Raw genomic sequence first — 22,754 nt, forward strand, 5'->3', positions numbered from 1 at the left:
GTGATACTAATAATGGTTAAAAATGAAGATAATATATGTGAATTTGTGAAAAAGTGCTACTCATACATATAGTATGTCAGAGGCTTAATTAATTTTTATAATTAAAGGGAATCGGGGCGCTTCTCTAAGAAGGCGCTCTCATTGTTGGAACCTTACTAATATCAATTCAATCATGTATTACAAGGGTTACACGAATTTATAGTTGGCTGTTAAAGGCATAGAATGGAGGAGAAGTGGAGGGAGAGGTCTCACAATCCGAGTATGGATTGTAGTGGAATAAGTAGAATAAGGCAATAAGTAGTGGAATATCGCCTTACCATCCTCACCATACTCGTGTTGCCAAAAGCTATCTTCACCATTCTTACAGACTTTCTTGAGAGCATGATCTTTGTCTCTACACGTTAAGACTGAGGTGCTGGCATGTAGCTGAGATAAGTAAGATATAATGTGACGGTTGAACGGTATTTATGTTGTCAATATTAAACAGAATAGATTCATTTTTAACATTTTAAAACATTGTTCGTGAGGAAATCACTTTAAGTAATATGGGTCACCAATGCAGGTTGTTAAGTATATCAATAAGATTAGAAGTTACAAATTAAAAATGAACTGTTTTCAGATAAATAAGATGATAATGATTGAAATTATCCGAGGTCACGAATTTCTGCACTATAATTACGAGAACTAAATAATTGTTTGTTAGATCAACGTGCTTCATTGATTTGCAAAAATAGGTGGATTGCGGTTTTATAGTTCGTTTTCCTCACCATTCTCTTTCAAAACACTAGTTTTCTAATGATCACTAGAACTAGCTAATGGATTCTGTGCTTTCTCAGCGTGCCTAAAAAAAGATACAAACACAAGATACTGTAAATGAGAAATTCTGTTAACGTCATATTCTAAACGCAATTTGTACTTACTTGAAAACTGATGATCTGGTAAATAAGTTTCTTGCATTACTTCGTCTCTCTTTTGGTTTGTGTACAAGTCTTGTGCAGACATGGCGACAAGTGACGCAAGACAGATCAGGCACACAGCGCATCTGTTGGCCACCATCTGTAACATACACACAACCTCTGATTATTGCATCTTCTGAACTTCAGGGATATCTGAAAGGAGAAAGTTGAAATGTATATTCAATATGCATTGTAAAAACCGGTTAAACTCAACTACACTTGTGATGTAGAATTGGAAACACGATTCAATCAGGACCACGGGTTCTATGCGGGGATTGGTACACTTTCGTATAAAAAAAGATTTTTTGTTCTTTAGTCTGTGTTCTTTATGACGTTTGATTGTTCTTAAAAAAAAAAAAATGTGCATTCCAAATATTGCCAGGGAATTTGAAAACTTCACAGGTCTTAAGATTAGACCTGTATATGATTGGTGAATACTAGAAATATTCCACTGTATGTTTCAGATAGGGTAATGTAATATCAGTCTGAATATTGAAGCACGAAACACAATACATTTATTAAAATCTAAAGATTAACCAGTTAATAAATATTACTGATGTCAGTGTCGTTCAAGTCAAATGGTAAATGTGGTTTGTTAATTCATAATTAACTAAAAATAACATCGTAATTCCATTATATGTTATTTATTCCTTTCTACTTTTCAATGAACACACACACACACACACACACACACACACACACACACACACACACACACACACACACACACACACACACACACACACACACACACACACACACACACACACACACACACACACACACACACACACACACACACACACACACCACACTAGTTCTTCATTACCATAAGAGGTTTTGGCCATTATATCCTTTCTTATACTTAGCTTATTTATCTTTTGGTCCTGACTGTATACTCCAATAAACAGTTTAGTCATATTTATCAATTTTAAAAAATGAAAAAAGTGAAGGAAATAAGCTATCTTCTCCCGGCCTTGATCAGATTTTATTTACACTGTACAGTATTGCACTCCGTACAATTTACTAATTTAAAAACGTTAAGAGCTAAAACTAACAACTTTATTGCCTATAATAAGAGGCAATTACTATTTTGAAAACCTCGTTACCAACGCACAATGTGCAAATAAAAATACTACTTTCAATTTAAAATGTATGGGGTTGTGTTTTTAATTTTACTTGTACAAACAAACACTATAAGGACAAAATTTACTTTGAAAGTCTAGAATAGTTTATATTTAAAAATAATAATAACTACGTTTCCATACGCGGTTTAGTAAAATAAAACACATTGAACTCGCCTTTGGCAGATTTTATGTATTAAATTTGAATAATCCAAATCTATCGTAGTAGTAATAGTACATACTTCACATTAAAGTGCTCTATTGCCTGTCATTGAAATGAAGCACGAGCCTTGCTTGGTAAGTGTTGTAAACGTCAACGAGGCACGTTCAGGAGTATAAAATGATAGTGTTTGCGCTACTTATCTACTTCTGTTTCCTTATCACTCCTTAATGGGGTCATAAACTGTTCAGGATTTGTGACTAAATATCAATGGTTTAATTTAAATATACATTGTTATATCAACAGTTTTGCTTTAAGTTTTATCACGTTTTTTTATACATTTATTAAACGTCGTCGATATAAAATATATCTATATATATATATATATAACCTAAACAACAAGGTTTGCCTAGTATCAAAATTTCGATCTGGTTAAAATTATATATATATATATATATATATATATATATATATATATATATATATATATATTTCATATAAATATCATAACTATTGATGGGTTAATATCCAACCATTAGTTTCTATAACACAAGCATTAGTACGATTGAATTAGTTTATTTGTTATTTGAAGCTATCTAGAGTACTTAAAACTCGTCATAGTTTTGTTAAAATAAAGAAATTCCTTACATTATACGTATTTATTAAGGTACACTACGAAGCCAATTTCGATTTATTCACTGCTGTTACCTTGTTAGACTTGTGTTTACCTAACTTGCGTTAAAAATATATTGTAAGTTTATATTATTTTAATTTTTGTATCTCAATTTTAGTGATAAAAAAACAAATACAGTCTATTTCTGTCTGTTTTCTATTTTGCAACAGTAGGATCAAGAACAAGTATACAGTATTTACAGGCCTTATATGTTTTAATGACAATTTGATCTTGTAAAAAAACGTAAACAGTAGTACTTCAAATACAGGAAGAATGTGGGTATTATTATGTAAATCACAAAGTGGCCGTGAGTATTTTAACGTGATTTTATTTATTTATCCCAGACTATCCCACATGGTTGCAACAGTTGAGGCTGTGCAGAGGAGAGTCATTTCGTGGATGGTCTGGAAGTTTCAGGATGTTTGGAGTAAAAGTATGAACGAGCCTTGCCTTCCTAATCTTTCAAATAGTCGTACTTTGCAAATGCATATTTATTCTGCGTCAAGAGTTATTGTTTTTAAAGAAAACCCTTTCCAAGTACTAAAAAATAGCATAATAACTTAACTTTATCATGCACTAAACTTTCCTGGGCATATAAACTAAAAATCTTTAAAGCCCCATATTTGTAAATTTAAGGATACCACTTTTATGGCTAAAAGGGTACACCCTGTAAATTACCAGTGTTTTTATGACTGCTTGAAATTTTCATCTGTAGCATAATAATTTTTCTTATTTGAAACTTATTTACAATCACTGAAATAAAATAATTATTCAAAACAACTAAAAAGTTTCTTAAAACACACAGTTAATTAAAATAATTTTTTCGAGCATTATAAATGTTAATTGTACCGATGATTTACATAAACATCCAGTGAGGATACATAGATTATCTTTAAATTCTATTAATTAGATTATTGATAAAAACTGTTAAATTACTTTATTTCACTGAAAATAAGAATTTATTTAATTTACTGACAGTAGTAGAACTTAAAAATAAAGTTTTCAAACAGACTTGAACTCAAACATATAAAACTTGAAAAATGCTCATTGTCAGAATCAATTACACATTCATAAGTTGTACAAAATCTAAGCTATCATTCTGTGATAAAGAAATTTGCGGTTCGAAACCCCTCTGATAACTTTGGTAGGAAATGGAAATTTGGGATAATAATATGATAAGCAATATCAAAATGTACACACACCAGTGTAGAAAGTATATTAATTGGCACTTATACTCGTAGCTTTCAAACGACCCACTAAGAGGAAAAAATCAAGTCCTGGTTGATCAAGCATAACAGGCAATGTCGCACTTTATATGATGCCGCTTCAGGCTGTTGTTCACGGCTAGTGCTCATAGAGATTGTTTAAAATCCAACTCGATGTAAAATTTCCTTTCTGACACAGTTGGATTTTATGTGCAACTATAAACCACATAAAAAAACCACAGGTCTTTATTGTCAGCCCACCTTAAAACACTTCAACTGTTATAGAACTTTTAGTTATAGAACCTATAGAAGTTTGCATATATTCTAATATTTGATTGGTCTGTCATATATTTGTTATCAGACTCTCTAACATTTATCATGCTACGCCATAGGCACTGTCTGGAATGATGTTTTTCTATCATTGCCATCGGGGAGGGGCGGAAGTTCTGTAGTTCGTACTTAAGGTATAATTTTCTCTCTTACTTTAAATCGTTGATTTGGAATTAGGTCGTATATTAAAGGCACGCATAATACGCATTCGCATGCCATTATGATATTTGTTCGTTGTGGTTTCGTGACTGATTCAGGTTTTAACCATCAATCATAATGAACATTTCCTCCTTTTTAGACGTTTAGTATGCAGTAGTTCAACTGGTACTTAAAGTACAGGAATATGTACAGATGACAATGAAAATTATATGTAAAGGGTCTGAGAAAAGTTTGCTTCTCTAAAATAAGAAATAAAATATTTACTAGTAGGCTACTATATAGAAAATACGAAAATAAACCAGTTAAAAATGCTCTGGACATTCTAAAAGTTACTTCTTTCGTCAACGTCGGACCATCTATATAGTTTTTTTCAGTGACTGACTATAAACATATGTTGACGACGGACTATAAACACCAAGGCACACAATATTTTGACGGGTCCATTTATTTTTCAGGGTATAGAAATATGAGTATTTTCATTATTGTCGATTTCTTACACCGTCATAATACTTTCTCTTATACTACATATTCGCATACTAGAAAGTAAAACGCTCCGCTAACATTCGTGACATTTACATATTTTATTGGAAGAGTTTGTTTAAGCACTCGTTCAGGGGACTATAATTATCCTATCTTTATCATGTTAATTTCGGCATATTCATGTACATTTTCCTACAAAAATAATTGAGATTTTAAATATAATAAATTTTGTGAATTTTCAACGAGTGGGTTTAAAAGAGTAATATACCGCATATTTGTGGTGTTTTGTAAATGTGACAACGTTTAAGTGAAATAATTGTTTAGGATTTAGTATAGAAAATTAGAGAGGCATATTTTGAAAAACACCTCGCTAAATTTCCAGTTTAGAAAGAGGAACAAAACAAAACAAAAATAATTCAATTATATTTTTTGGTTCTTAAGAAAAAAGTACATTTACCTACAAAAACATATTTTTTAAATAAATAATAAATAAAACTAAACAAATGTAATATAACATATTTATTTTAACTTAGATCATCCCTGATCCATACAAAGAATGATCTAAGTCCACTGGCTCTAGATATACATTATTGAACCTTTTTTTGCCAGATTTCGTTCTTGACCGCACTTTTTTGGATTTCCATAATTGATTTTTTGGCCTCTTTAAATCGAATTTTATCCATCTTAATATACTTTTTATACGCCTAACCGGATTTTCATAGACGTGGATTTATACCTAAGCCATTCAAAATCCGAAATTTCACTATTCCGACTACTGAAAGAAGCAATAGCCTCATGGACTCCAAATTCTACAGTTTCTTTCAAAAGAAAATTGAGCTTTGGGATTCGTGACAAAATGATATTATTTACTACCTTAATTTGGTTTTGAGCGCCACCGTGTAAGCATTTTTTGAGAAGTCAATTATTATTCAGACACAAATAGAAATAAATATAAATATTGGCTACATTTTAGACATTAAAATTTGAGGAAAATATGTATGTTTACAATAATTATATTTTTCATTATTTGCAACGGCTTTTCGGTACTTGCACCAAATTTCAGTTCCCATTGTAGGGCAAAAATCGCTAACATACTTATTTAAAAGTTGTTAGAAAATCAATATTCCTGCTTCTATTAATATAATTTTGGCACCTAATAAAAACTAAAGAGATCAAGAAAAAAGGGCGCAAATAAAAAACATTTGGAAAAAGTTTTTGGGCATCGTTACTGCATAGTACCTATAAAAATATTGTACATACTCCCCATATCAGCCTTTTTAAAATCAATGCAGATTTACATTACCTATTGTTATCTAAAATACAAGTATTTTTAACTTTTCAGACATATTTATACGTCCAACATTCAACATGGTGTCCCATACCGAAAATCGGATGCGAGATAAATTGTTAAACTATTCAAGAATGGTAAAGTATCTTGAATTTAATCTGTGATAATTAGTAAATAATGTTTCTATGTGCGTTTTTGATGATTTAAATGGGAAATATAATTTAGAGATAGACAACCTTCATTGATGGAAAGCGTAGTATACATCGTAATATTGTAAAAACCCCTAGGCAATCCAATACATATTATAATTTTATGTGGATCAAAAGTTAAATTTTTATTTACAGAATTTTAAATTTAACAATCGTCTAAGAAAGCAGAGAATTCAATAGTTATTTGCTTGTGATCTTAAAGGTATATAAGGGTTGATTAATTTATTATTAGGTTTGCCTAAGTAAATTATGGTTTTAGTTTTTTTGTGACTTTATTTATTCCTCCACAAACGCCCTAGATCTCCATTAACTCGAACTAGTCTAGTCTGTAGTGGACATTTCTAGAAGTAACACGCAATACGGTTATTTCCTATACAATTCCTGTTCTTGTACTACCATAGTACTAATAGTTTGATTATAGTTAGATTTAATGGTTTGAGTATCTTTAATATACAATGTGCGTATCTTTAATAATCAACGCATGTTAATTTTAAAGTCAGAACAAAATTTTTAAAAAGAAATCGTTCACATGATCAGAAATATGAATTAGCTTATTCTTATATATACAACTTTTTTATTAACTTAGATTTTTGAAAAGTTTATGCATCTTGTAGTTGAGTAACTTCTGCACGAATTGCTGTTGGTTTGAAGTTACAGATTGAGTTAGGTGGTACCACGAATCCTTTATAGAATAATGCCTGTTCTTAAAATCGTTGCTCTGCCTGGGTTGTAAATTTTAATACTTTATAAATTAGCATTTTACAAAACAAGTAATTAAAGTCAATGGTTTTCAAAAATTGTTGAGTTTGAAAAAATGACCGGCAAAAATGAAATTCTGTAAAATGCCTTTCAATATTAAGGCGAAGTAAATACTAAGAGTAGATGTATACATTGCAAAACCTTAGTACTTTATAATTAGGACTCCTACAAGTATATATTATAGTATGCGATATCCTTTGTAAACTACATAATAACACTAAAAACAACTTAAATACTAAAACTTAATACTCAATAGGTTCTATAACAATAGGCATATTGTTATAGAAAGGAGCCTGGAGGTGGACATATTGCCGGCATCAGGACATGTCCAAGTCCTGGAACCACAACCCAGGGGGCGTTATTTAGCCAATTTACTGTAAGTTACTGGCACAATATCCCTCGATTATGTAGTTTTAGCCTTTGGAGATATCGGGGATGTAATTAATCTATTTCATAACAATTGAAATTTGGATGAAATAATTGAAATTTGCATTTGTAAACGTAATTTATAAACTTTAAATTTAATCGTCTTATTTTCACTGACTGGAGACTAAAATCTCACTCAGTCTTTCATCTTGCACTCACTCAAATATTTCGTCTTGTTTACTCATATTCTCAAACTACTTCCTCTTATGTCAAGTATTTTCATCCAAATTCCCTTACGTAAAACATTCTATCAACTCCTCTTATGTGAAACATTCTCATACCACCTTTTAGTAAGTGAAACATTCTCATACCATCTCCTCTTATGTGAAGCATTCTCATAACACCTCGTCTTATCTGAAACATTCTCATACCACTCCCTCTTACGTGAAACATTATCACCACCTTCTCTTATGTGAAACATTCGATATCCCGTTAAAGTGAGATCTTAAACGGGAGTACTTTTATCTGCTCACTTTGACTGAAAGAGACTGGTACAGAGCCTCCCCTTCTTCCAAAGTGACACCTCCTCATGGAATCTCCACGGAAGACGGCCCCTACTAGTAACTCTCCTCATCCTGAAAATCCTGTCACTTTGGAAGCAATCATAAAGGCCCTTTTAGAACTAAGTGAAATTAGAGCGTTTTCTAAGCTTCTTGACTTGAATAAAATAGTTAGAAACAGAGCAGCGTAATTTTAAAATTAAATTTTTTTATTTTTCTATGCAGTCTGAAAATTTTTGTGAATCCCTTGTTTAAAGATATTCACAATAGCATTCATAGTACATGTAAGGAACAAAAGCGTGCCAGGAAATATAAATTACTGAAGTAAACATTTACATATGGTAATTAATCAATCTAGAGCAACTTTGGTTTTATCCATCGGAGTAATCTAAATGTTGACGATTTTGTGTTCAAAAACAAATAATGGAGTTGTCATCATTAAATTAACTTGTTTTTAATTAGTTTCGAAAGTGCACCAACTATTTATTTCTTTTTAACTTCAAAAACTGTGTTTCATGAAAAGGTTTTAAATTACCGAGTATTTTGTCAAAATCTAAATACAACCCGCATTAAGCGAATGTGATGAACTATATCAACTTGAAATAATAATAACATTCGTAAAGTTGAATTGGTCGTATCGTGGTTTTAAAATACTAAAATACCAATAAAGCGTTATGTAATGCATCGTAGATCCATCGGGCGGCATCGGATAATTTTTAAATGTTTATGTCAATATTTTTAAATTTAACTTTTTAAATAATATATTATAAATTCGTGACAGTTTTATTGATGTTTAAGTGTTGTATATTTGACAATGACGTCGTGACGCCGTAACCACCGTAATACATTTTATAAAATTAGTGACCATTTTTACGAAGTCAGGTCAGTTTAACCTTTTTATTACACATACTACTCGATAACCCAAAAACAAACATGTGCCATCTTGCATGACTTTAAAGAAATCATAATGAAATACACAAATTAGTTTAGAGTTTAATTTTGTTTTCATGAGACATATCTTCAAGGAGCATATCTTCAAAACAGCTGGATTCATAAGAAGCAAAATAAGTATCAGGACAGTACTGAAAAGACATGCAGTCTCTGAGCATGATCCTACGCTTTCTATAAACCCAAACTTAAAGTTCAACGTCCCATATCGTGCGGATACAAAAGTAAAATTAAAGTACAGATTATCTTATTTTACTAGGCAAAGTTAGGGCTAAGACGCTCTCTCCAACACAAACTGTGAACCAACGGCTTGAAGGTGACTTCCGAACCACGTAAAGGTGTAAGCCGCGCCCAGGAAGGGACAGGATCGCTCAGCGGTCACCCATCCAAGCAGTAGCCACGCTCAAAGTTGCTTGATTCGGTGATCTCTTGATAACCGCCGTGAACAGTTGATGACAGTTAATTACATACCTGTTAGGAGACTTTGAAGTAAATGATGCTATACTGTACTGTTATTTGTATTACAAATTATGTAAAATAATATTTAAAAGATGAATTATATAATTTGCCTCTTATTCTTACAATACGCAATAGGAAATGTTTCACAATTTATTTTTCTTTAAATAATTTGAAGTTGTCAACGGATTGCAGTTCAGCATTTTTACAAGGGGTTTCTCTCTAATAACAGCGTAATACTGCTTAAAATGTAATTACGTGTGTGAACACGTAAACATATGTTTGGTCAACAAGTTTTCCTGTACAATTTTTTCACCTGGAAGAAATATTAGTCATTGGATAAATCATGGTTCTCTGTAACAAATGTTTAAAGTGTGTGAATAGCCTGAAGAATATTCATATTCGGGACATATTTTCGGGACAAATCATACATGTTATACTCCACGTAGGTTTTAAATTGCATGTCTTCAAATAATGAAACACGATCAAAGTAGGAGGTGTTAAAATATGACCGCAAAATTCCAGAAGTTTGTATGAATATTTTAGAATGTTAATATTATACAATCTTTTATTACAGTTCATAAGAAAAAAGAAAGTTAAATGAAAAAGTGATAAACTAAATTTCGGAAAAGTACTTGTTGAAAAGTCTTGAGGAGTGTTTTGGTCCCGAGGGGATGCGCGAGCTCTTGGTTGAATAGTCAACTAATCTAATGAGCGAATAGGCTACATAGGTTGAAAATACGATCTACCCTGCGTTCATTTATGTGAAGTTCCGACGTCTTACTTAAAGTAAAGTAATACATTAGTTTTAACATTTTAATTAGACGAACAAGATAAATAGAAGACAAGTAAGGTAACATTAACATTTTTAAATGATGTTAGCATAAACCACATAAAACATTTAAACTTTTTATTTTTTGCATCTTTAGTGGTTTTAATTGTCTAAGAGATACCATAAGAAATTCATTGAGTACATCTTTAGTACATTATTGAGTACAACTGCAATACAAACTGATAAATCCGATGGAACTTATGGTATTCCTGCACGTACTAGTACTTAATTTAATACGATAGAAAAATATTAAATGTACCTGATTCATTAATCAAGAGGAAAGAATGGTCTTTTCTTAAAGATAGTAATTGTGAGTAAGGAAGGTAATCGGAGGGAGTTAAAATTTTGATATAAATAAAATATCATACAATGCCAATTTTGACCATAATATTAAGTTGAAATATAAAATTGACATAAAACGTGCTTTTGGAATAGTTAAGAGTATGGGAATTTATTAAAATAACTACCATTGATTTACATACTGGGTGTGTCGACAGGCTGCTACAGAAGTGCAACGATTTTCGGCTGTGATAGTTTCTGTGTACAACAGACATAAAACATTAAGATAAAAAAAGAGATAAAGTAAAAAGAGAAGTAAAAAAATTGTTTGATCAATCCACTATGTATTCTAAACCAGGTAAAATGAAATAGTAAAAGATAAATACTGAATTAATGTTTTATTATTTGTACATAAGTTGTGAGGGATTGACATATTTTTCTTGATTTGTATTGAAAGAAATTTAATTTTTTTAACAAAATGGACATGGGGTTTAATAGAAATTTTGTTATGCAAATTACATTTGTTATATATTAAATAAAACATCTCAATCCCTAAACCTATGTTTCATATGCATACTGTAAAATATTAATTTATTATCTTCATCAGTTTTTCTTTGAGCCAAATTACAAGAAATTACCTAAATCTGCTTCATGTGCCTGTAACATTTCGTTGAATAACAATACATTTTGTTTATATTTTGCCTGTATTAAGAAAAAGTATTTTACGGTGTTTTGAATAAACTTTAGTTTAAACATAAAACTATTCTAATCATAAAAATGTAATAGCACCACCGAAAGCTGAAGGGACGTGTAGGCATTGTGGGCCGGTTGGATTTCAGAACGAGCAAAACGAATATAAACAAATAAGGTAATCGATATGAATTTCTAAAGGAAAAACAATGACGTACTTTTGTTGTTTCCAGACAGTGCCTCTAGATTTTAAAATTGTATTTATAATGGATTCTTTTCAGTAAAATATAACAATACAATTTATAATTAATATATTTTATCTCAGCAAGATTTTAAAGAAAACAAATTTATTTCGTTCGTCTGTGTTTGGAACGTTTTCCACCTGCACTTTTTTTCTAAATCTGAAATTTATATACAAGCAAATATCTTAATGTTATCATATTGAGCATCTGCACGGGAGAGAGCAGAGGTATATCTATTTCAATATAAGAGTCTTTGTGCAAAATAACAAAATTTAGTCACTTGTTAAATGTGACAGAAACAACAAAAAGCACTTCATATACGTCATTGGCTATTAGAATATTGCAGGTAGCTGTGCATCTTTTCTATTTCTAGCAAGAATTCTATATGTTTCTTTTGTAGCAATTTTCCGATGCTAAGGTTTATATAAAAAGTTATGCAAAATCGTAAGATCTTTATTATTAAATACTATTTAAAAAATTAAAAAAAATTTGTTTCGTGATTATTAGATAACAAAAACATATGTGAGTAGGCATATTGTTTTACACGTGAATATATACGTTTAAAATTAAAACTGTATGCCGATATAAAAGAATATAAGTTAAGTTTATGTACAAAATATCCAATCATGCGTTGAACCCATATAGTATGTCCTTTATTCAATTTTTAACAGCTGCCATTTTAGTTAAATTTTCAAAAAACTTTTTAAAAATTATGAAGAGAGCCGTTTGTATGCCACACTTGGGAAATTTGTATTGGAATCGAATGAACATTGATACATGGTTGACAATTGATGTGACTTCTGTTGTACCTGTTAGATATTAAAGGATCTTTTGAATGTGAAAATTTTTAGCACAACACTTCGCCCTGTTGTCAATATTATTATATTGTACGGAAAGTGTACCGCACTGTTTCAGATAGGAAGTGTTTTATAATAAAAAAAAAAAAAAAAAAAACAATAATAATAATCAACAGGTTTACTACGTATTACGTTCCGAATATACTATTGAATAGGTCCATGGTATTTTGTTACTGTTAATAACTATATAAAACGTATGCGTATTTTATGTGGTATTCTATTTTTCTGGTAGAAGATTTTGATAATTTTCTTAGTTTATACATATTCTGTAACAGATATTAACGCTTAAAATAAAATATTATAAAATAAATATTTTATCCACAGGGTTATCATCAACATTATATGTTATACTATTATAATTATATTTGTGTTTAGCAACGAATGTATAATTATAGTATTACAGTGAAAATGTTAACGAAATATGGAATTTGATAAATCTTTGTTAATTAATTAGGTGTAAAACATTTTAGAATTAAACCAATTTCATTCCCATAATCCCCATATTTACAGAAATCCCCATAATCTAGTTTCTTACTTTGTTTTAACATTAAGACAATCAATTTATAATTATTATCAGGATAACTGGGTTTCTTTATGCGATAGAAATTAAACTGTGATTTTATGACATTTAAGGTTTGCCGCAGTATTAAACGAACCCTAAAAGATAATTAATAAAACAAATATTTGGCTATTCCTGTTTATTTATTTGAGTGAGGTAACATGACATACATTAGGATAGACAAGATGATATTTATTGGAAAGGATAACGGATATTTACCATTGTTTAGGTTATATTTTACATGAATTTTAACTTTTATACTTTAAAGACTGATATATGCTCTCTTCTGTTGTCAAACCATAACACAAAGTAATTTAACAAATGATACATGGAAATGAATTCGTTAATTTGAAGTCTGTTATTATTTCGTAGGCAACATAAGTTTGTATGATAATAAAATAAAAATTTACCTGAGACGCAACACAGAGACAGAGGAAACACAAGGCACAATTTACAAATGTACCACAACAACAAAGATGCTCCACTACAACTGCACATACACTGCAGGTTAGTGGAGATTGAGCAGAAAATTTAAATTTCATTACTGCACAGCCTAACGGCACAGCCTAACGGCACAGCTGAGTGCCGAGGCTTGTCTACTGTAAAACATTCAAAAGAAAGGAATGAGTGGAAGGGATGGGGAAGTAGACAAACGCCTTGGGCCCTATTTTTTCACAAATCTATTCTGAGTTCCAAGGAATCACGTGAGTCAGTCTTGTATTGCTATGTTTTCTTTAATTTATATAATCTGATTAAGTTTCACAATTAACATTTATTTAACATTAGAAACCAAATTATTACGCCATCAATACGAGTAGACGCTTGATTTCGCGAATGTTATAAACAGTTTTAGTTTCACAAATCTTTTCACGATTGTGTTCGAGCTTTAGACCTGAAAAAGACAGCACGAGCAGATACCAACGGTTTTATAACATATATCGGTGGCAGATGTCCTTAAATTTGTTATACTTTCAAATTATCCGTCGTTAATAAAGAACTTACAGGTTAACATACTCTTTCATTACTAATCCTTTAAGAGGGAAGTAATGCTAGAGGAGGAGGGCTGTGCTAGTTTGATCTGAAACGGTATATATTGAAGTAAAACAATTTAAAATGCCAAGTTATTAGTAGGTACTTATGTCTAGAAAATAATTCTAAATAATATAGGAACTATTATGAACATTTGTCATCGTTGTGTTACAAAAAACCGAAACGTATAATTACTACAGGCAGCAGGTGCGTGGTTGTGTCGGGCTGAGTCTGTTTGTGTTCCATTTCATTGTAATCTTGGAGTTTGGTTTTTCGGTGATGGGAACACAATTTCTTCGTTGTTTCACTTCACTTGGGAGTACCCAGATCTGAGTTTCTTGCTTTTATAACTGTTCAGTTTTCATATTACGTATTGACGTATTTCTGATATAAAAACACATAACAGTTCTCAAATCTTCGTGTATCAACTTGTTACTATGAAAAGGTAGCAATAATTATGTAACAACAATCACAGAATTTGTATCTATCGAGTCTAATGAATGTCGGAAGTTTAACTCGAAACATTTTGTATGACATTGTTCGTTCATTAGATTCAAGAATTAAAAACACCTGTTGCTTCGTTCGATTCATTAACTAATTCGGGGCCAATCCTGCGGTTCAAATTTATTATAACAGCCAATTTATTTATTTATGATAATCTATTTTACTGGATTTTACTTCATAAAAATCCAGTAAAATGTACGCTAGCAGTAAATATCTAGAGGGTATAGAACACGCTTCGATCTGAAACACTGGGAGACATTGAAAAATATACTGTGGCTATGGTATTAGCCATGACGCTATGTATCCGAGTCACTCCCTCGGTATCTGGGCATTTATGAGAGGTAAATGATGTTTCGTCTTACTTTTCTTCATTAAACGATCTTGTATATTTTTTTCGACGATACCATATTTTGATTTCACATATTTTGATTTTCACAATGAAGCCTGTTTTTATCTACTCTAATTCGACAAGAATTATATATTTGAGATATTTTTTGAAACGAAATTGAGAAATAATCCAATTGGTTTTTTTAAAGTGGGTCTGTGGAATATCTCCTTCGTTCAACCGCCACGGGTTGTTCGATGCGATAAGTAGCTTTCAGACACACGGTCTTTATTTTATGACATTATTATGACAGTATTAAAAAGTCCTTTAGTTCTACTGAATATAAGGACCGATTTAATTTATAGCTGAAGAGTTACAATTTCAGTTAATTCGGACGTGTCCATGATTTTGAAAGATTGCTAGGATACTTCTCTGAAATAATGCATATAGGTATTGCAAAATATAATTAGGTTTTCTTCTTCAACGTTTCATAGGTAATGAGAAATTAATACTTCGTTATGAGTATTTACCAATTTAAAACACAAGGTATAGAGTGCACCTATTTAAGAGGCAACATTTTTGTCGTGCATTTATACGAGGGCAAATCAAATATAAACAGTAATTTTCAAAATTATATTTATTGAATAATATTATACAGAAAACTATACCTTCAACATTTTTCAATGTAGTCTCCTGCATTATCTACACCCTTCTGCCACTGATTTGGAAGCTTGAATATTCCCTGTTCATAAAAAGATTGAGGGCGAGTTGTTAACCAATCGCGCACGTGCTTTTCGACGTCTTCATTGTTTTCAAATCGTTTTCCTCCACGTGATTCTTTCAGGGGCGCAAACAAAAAATAGTCACAAGGGGACAGGTCTGGACCGTAAGGAGGGTGTTCGAGAGTTTCCCAGCCCATTTCTTCCAATTTATCCCTTGTCAACAATGCGGTGTGAGGCCTTGCGTTGTCATGGAGAAGGATGACATCTCTAATGGGCACACCTCGTCTTTTGTTCCGGTAACTGGTTTTTGCTGACTGTAGCACCTGGCAGTAGTAAGCCGCATTCACTGTTCATTGATCGTGAAGAAAATCAATGAGTAGAACTCCCCGTGAGTCAACAAAAATTGTTGCAAGAACTTTTCCGGCTGAGAGACGAGTTTTGGCTTTCACTGGGCAGCCTTCATCCTTCCTTCGTCACTCCTTACTTGCCATTTTCGATTTGGGAGTGTAATGGTGGACCCACGTCTCATCACATGTGACGATGCGCCTCAAAAAATCTTCACCTTCTTCTTGAAATCGTTGCAGAAGTCTCCCAGCAATCTCCGACCTGACCTGTTTTTGATTTCCGGTCAACAACCTCAGAACCCAGCGAGCACTAATTTTTCTGAAGCCAAGGTGGTCTGTGATTGCAGACTGAACACTCCCGTAGCTGATACCAATATCCGACGAGATTTCTTGAACAGTTAACCGGCGATCACCTTCAATAAGCTGTCGAACCGCACTAATGTTGTCATCTGTAAGACTTGACCTTGGGCGTCGACCGTGACTTTCGTTTTCAAACACGTTCTCGGCCATCCCTAAATTCTCTGGCCCACGTACACACTCGATTTTGAGACAGAGTAGTGTCCCCAAACTGTGCCTGCAAACGAGTAAAAATTTCCGAAGGCTTAACACCTTCATTTGTTAAAAATGTTATGACGATGCGTTGCGCAACAGATGGATGTACCTCTCGCTTGGTCATGGCTGTACTGAAGGTAGAAAACAACGCTAGTGTGAAGCAAGCAGTTCCCCCCACTCCTATTAAGCAAAACGACAATCACCCACAGCCGCATCACGTCCAAACATGTTTGGTACAGTCAACAGCAAAATTACCGTTTATATTTGATTTGCCCTCGTACGTAACGTTTACCTCACCAAATTACTGTTCTGCCAACAGCAAAATGTTTAGAAGATACTCCTACTTTAAACTAGAAAACTACAATCATTAGAATTTTTCTCGATTATGCGTAGTAGTATTTGTTTCCATTTGTCGAAAATTATCTTTTGTCTGAAAATCTTAGGAAGACTAGAACATTGCTACTTTGCAGAAACTACTTTGAGAGAAACACTTATAAAAATGTATAGGTCTTCTAGCTATCGATGTAATAATGTACTTAAATAGAAATGTAATATAAGACTGCAGGGAAAAGCATTGCATTTGAAAGCATACAAAAATAATTTCAACTTGTAAAAGTAAATAGAAAATTGAATTTCGTAACCAACATTAAGGGATATAAAGTTTTAAGCAGTATGTGTCATTTTACTATTTACGATAGGCTAAGTGAAAATTAACACCACAGCTTAGCTGAATGTCAAATAATTCATTTTATAGAAGCATTTGTTTATGGGATGTGCTTGCTTATTTGGTGCCTTAAGCAAATCTTCCCTTATAAAACATAAGGTAAAATGGATACATATTTACAAGACATACATCAGATAACGGGAGGACATAAATTGAAGGAGGGCGACATGACAGGCTCTTTTATTTATCCATGACCGCAAGGTGCAAGTTTCGGAAAAGAATATTTTGTTATGAAGCCTCCAGGGTTTTGAGAAACTTATGAATAACTCAATTACGAAAAAATATTTTATGTACTAGCTAATTTATGTAGGTAACATAATACCAACAAATTAAATATTAAAGCTGTTAAATATTGTATTATTATCGACACATTTCAAGCCTTATTATTAGTCACTATGGAGATATCACGGAATTAATAAAGTAGACTATTCCTCTTGCAGATTCATTAACGCCGAAAAGTGTTCCAAGATATTAGAGCGTTTCCCAAACACGATGAAAATGCCCAGAGACAGATCGGAATTTGATAGTCAGCAATGATTAGTGCATTTCCAGAACCCTCGTAGCACTACCAGCTTAACACCTTTGATGTGTGTGGCATTGTTTATGACTTATGTAGACATTACAGCGTATTCCATATATATAATATAATTCCATATATGTAATATAAAAACCTAGATTCATCCTGAATGTTAGATCGTTGAAACAATGGACCACAATGGACTTAATTGCGTTTTAGCTGTAACGTATAGAAGAGTCTGTAATTTTATTTCCATATTAGATGGTGATTTACAAAAAGGCAATTAAAAATCAATTGTAACAAATGGGCAGTGTTTGTTGGAACTATAGTTCAACAGTGAATATAAGGTTTTAATAAAAGACCTGTATATGTTGTTTGGTCGTCACTAGATAAAACTGAAATTTTCAATTTATCATTACTAGAAAATGTAATGAAATAAAATTACAAACATAATAGTCTACATAAATGTTTTGTTTATACATAGATGCTCATTATATTCGCGACGCATTACTATATAGTCCTGTAATAATGCCAGTACCCGTTTCTCAGTAGTTATTATCAAAATTCTTAAATAAAGATATTCTTTGTGACTTAAAAACTGGCTGTAAAGATCATGGCCTTCGATTGTAGCCCCATAACAACACGGTAAACCTGAAAAACTTTTACAATATTAATTTTAATCGTAGAATAAGGAAGGGTATATTTTTAAAGATACAAATTATATACGTATCTAAACGATTTTTAGTTTTAGCGATATTTTTATTGTTATCCAGAAAAATATATATTTTTTGTTGTAATTCGATTCAATATTAAAAGTATAAACTTTACAAAATAAGAAAACAGCATTTGAACGAGTATGTATTATAAGTACTTTTAAAAAGGAACGTCGTTCCTTTGTCATTTATAACACTACGATGAAAAATAAGAACTTAAATGTGGATGAGGTTTAACCTTGTTCTTATGGGGAATGACTCATTCACTACAGCCGACTCTTATATAGTAACATTGGATTTAGTTTTTAATCTAAAAGTTCCTTCAATAAATATTAAAAATTCCTAAATTACGAACCCCAGTAGTAACAAGATTTGTAAGTCAAATACTGAATTTGTTGCATATTTATAATTCAATATTCATTTTAGTGTAAGATATGTCTTATTTCTGATATGAGCTTTATTTACAAGACTTGCAAATCATAAAACTTTGATACTAATAAAAGTGAATTGTATTTTTTGCTTTCAGAATGATTTAACAAACATTTTGTCATTTATCTTCAGAAGAGAAGTATATTGAGTCCCCAAGGATTCTAAAAGGAATGACGAAATGTTGAAAGAAAGGACTTCGACGAAGCTTTTAAAGTTGCTTGTTTGCCGGAAAACGTATTAAGAATGGTGACGAGGGAATGCCTTATATTAGAAAAGAGAGAAAGAGAGTTACTCTACATGCTGTTACAGAGTTTATTTGTTGAAAAAATAATCACACACACTATTAAACAGTAATCAGTAAGCGATTTTAATCGTTTTAAACAGGTTTAGGTTTTAACTTGGACGTGTTTAAATATCCCACAAATGTTCTACACGGTTTGTAACACAGTTTAAAAATGTAGGAGCTTTAAGGAATCTCAGTTTCATTCAAACTAGAGAAGTTTTTTTCTAGTTGGCTGATTTTTCATGGCTACTTTAGCCTCAGTTTATGGATACTACGTTGCAATCGGTCTTTTTATTTAGGTAATTTCCTTGATATCTAAAAAGTAATTTTCAGCATGGCCCTTTATTATATTTTTTCTGAAGTCTGAAAAAATCTTAGAAAAGCAATGTATAGACATACGCGTGCGTGCATACATGTATAGCACAATATTTACCTTTTTATATGTGTAGCAAAATCAACATTTAGAGTTCAGAGCTAAAATCTTTTACAATATTATCACATTTGGATCATACTCATACGTACAATTCAACATTGATGTATCCTTCAGCCATTTGCCAATTTTCACATACAGCACCGAGGTAAATCCGCTGATTGGGTTATTTCCCATTCAAATGCCAAAAACTCTGCAACATTATAAAATGCTTGCGACGCTAAAAAGCGTTTCAAACGAGTTTTTAGCACATTGGGTATTGCGGCTTTCTTTTTCATTAATCTATTTTAAGTTTTTATTAACCTTATAAAGAACTTTTATCTTCTCATTTTGTATTCTGCCATATATTTCTACAATGCTAGATTGTTCTTAATTTTCAGTATTATATTTGTATGTAATACTGAAAATATTACATTTGTATGTAATACTGAAAATATTACATTTGTATGTAATATTTTCTCAAAACTTAATTAATGTTTTTATTTTTTACTCTAAAATTTTACCTGTATGTAAAAGATTGGGAACTTTATGGTTGACTTTTACTGCATCTTTTATGATATCCTCCAACGCGTTTGAAACGTCATTTCCGTTTTTTCTTTTAATTGCTCTCGACCAAACATATTTTGAGTATGCATTTATAACATTTAACATATACTTAAATCCTTAATTATGAACTAAACCTTTTAAAATTATTACTAAATCTGAAGCCTACAAACAATTGGTTGTAATAAGTTATAACGAGTTATAATATTTTGTCTCTTTGACTTTCTATTTTACAGGAGCATGAATTTCTCTAGTTTCAATATCTTCTTCATTCTCCAATATTTTTTTAATAATTACTTGTTATTAATTATTATTTGTTATAAATTAACTTTTATTAGTTTTACATTTTGAACATTTTGCTGCGATAATTCATTTTGAACTTGGAAAATTTTAGAATACATATTTTTAGTTTTTATTCGACATTTGTGACAGTGTATCAGTTCATATTCCATTTAAATATTTTATATTTAGGGATACTTATTTTATTTAAATCTTCTAAAATATCATGCATTACTTAATTTTTATATCTATATGGAACTGTTTCAACTTTATTATCTAATACAATTTTTATCATATTTTAAATACAATGTAAATATGATTATAGTTACTGTATATAGTATATGATAATAGCTTCTAATGCATGTTATTCCCGAAATTACTCATGATATTAGAATAAACATCTCTTAAAATTACTTATATTTATCATTTTTATTTACAACACTTTTCATAATTCCTTTACATCTAACTGAATTTGGATTTTTATATTGCAATTAATACATTTTCGATCTCGATCCATAAAATTATTATAAAATTTCACTACTCAATTAATCTTTAAATTTTCCTACAACGTAATTTTATGGTAACGTGCTCATGATTTAGATAAAAATAAATGTAACATAAAAGTTCTGAGCATGCTGGAGCCTGAGCGATTGGTTGATAGTCATGTAACTCATCACGACGTCACAGTGGTAAAAGTGTCCTAATGAATACCACATTAACATTGAATGGCAGGTACAAGGCAAACCGCTTCAGACCGTGGATGTCAGCAAAGAGTCTTTCTTCTTCAACTACGATAGCTCATAACGTGGTCAGTCCATTTGAGATTTGTGTTCATAGTGAGTCCCAGATTGTTCAGTTTGTTTTGGTCATTTAGTTCACAACTGCTAAGTTTACCTAAATTAATAAACTTAATTTAACTATTGAAATAAATAAACTCTGGCGTAAGAGTAGTTACTTCATAAAAGTTTGATAAATCTTTTAAGGTTCGTAAGCTTGTAAAATAAATTTTGTTGACTTTGAACGGTTATTCATCAAGCTATTATTCAAGGTTTTAAAAAATTCATTGTTAAAATAAAAAAACACATTATCGTATATTTTTGGAGTTTAAGAAAATATGAAGAAGAGATTTTTGAAAACCTGGAAAGAATCAATTTTATAGATATTTGAGAGATTCTGAAACTTTTCTGTTTGATTTTTCAAATAAAGTTATGTTACATTTTATATAGATTTTCATTCATTCATTTTATATTTTTAATTAATTTATTTTGTATATTAAAAACTTTGCAAATTCAGCCGATACGCTTCAATTATGGTTCGGAACGAATAGTGTAGCAGACCGCGGTGAGAATGTGCCTCGTTATGTCTGAATGTATTACCTAAAGTATTACAGCAGTTAAGCCTCCATTATCGTGATCACTGTACATCTCTAACTCTTGATGTAGTATACTTCCCCCTCCCTCGGTTGTACACTTTTCTCTTAAGTGATAAAATGTATTTGATCCATGTTGCAGTTCATACTTGTCCACGCAACAGAAACAGTTTCTAAATAATGACTACAATGACTACTGTACTGCTAACAATCTGTAATGTTTTATTTATTAATCTAAACGTAATACAGGTTTCAAGTTTTGCTTGTTGGTCACCTATTAAATGACATAACGTGTATTGGTCATGTGATCATACTGAATTAGTTAATTTTGTATATATTATACATTTTATGTAATCAGATTGTGTCCATGCAAGGAGAATAGGAATGTCTGGCAAGGGTGAAGAGTTCATGATATAACTGACACACTGATATATTCAAATAAAAACTCATAAACATTTTATGATTCATGTATCGCTTGTACATTTATTAGGTACTAACTTCTTCTTAACGAGTGAAATTATAAATTATGGTTAAATATGATACTATTATTAGTTCTTAGGGTTACGCGGCCGGTGCCATAACCGACATCTAATTTTTCCTTTTCACACCGCGTCATGTGTGGAATATAACACATTAAAAAAATGAAAAGAGCCAAAAAAAGGCATAGCCTTTGATGTCCTAAATATTAGCTTAAGTTATAATGGCACATCAACTATTTTGTTTTGTTTTTCAATTAATCTAAGTTAAAAACTCATTAAAGCCTGCACGACATTGCTTTGTACATTTTAATCTATGTAGTTCTGTTTCTGACTTATGTTCGTACCTTTATTACTTTTTATATATTAATATATTTTTATTT

The 22,754-nt window shown here is 31.3% G+C and overlaps 1 protein-coding gene across 3 annotated transcripts in view; it reads right to left on the bottom strand.

Annotated features, from left to right (window-relative positions):
• Positions 1–22,754, bottom strand: part of LOC124369079 (RYamide neuropeptides-like) — a 142,598-nt gene that overhangs the window by 13,109 nt on the left and 106,735 nt on the right. For all 3 annotated transcript variants that reach the window (XM_046826798.1, XM_046826796.1, XM_046826797.1), the window contains one exon: positions 921–1,056. In XM_046826798.1, coding sequence (XP_046682754.1) covers positions 921–1,056 — 136 coding nt within the window. The remainder of the gene's footprint in view (positions 1–920; positions 1,057–22,754) is intronic.

The sequence above is a fragment of the Homalodisca vitripennis genome, chromosome X (genome assembly GCF_021130785.1).
Source record: "Homalodisca vitripennis isolate AUS2020 chromosome X, UT_GWSS_2.1, whole genome shotgun sequence".
NCBI classification, from domain to species: Eukaryota; Metazoa; Arthropoda; class Insecta; order Hemiptera; family Cicadellidae; genus Homalodisca; species Homalodisca vitripennis.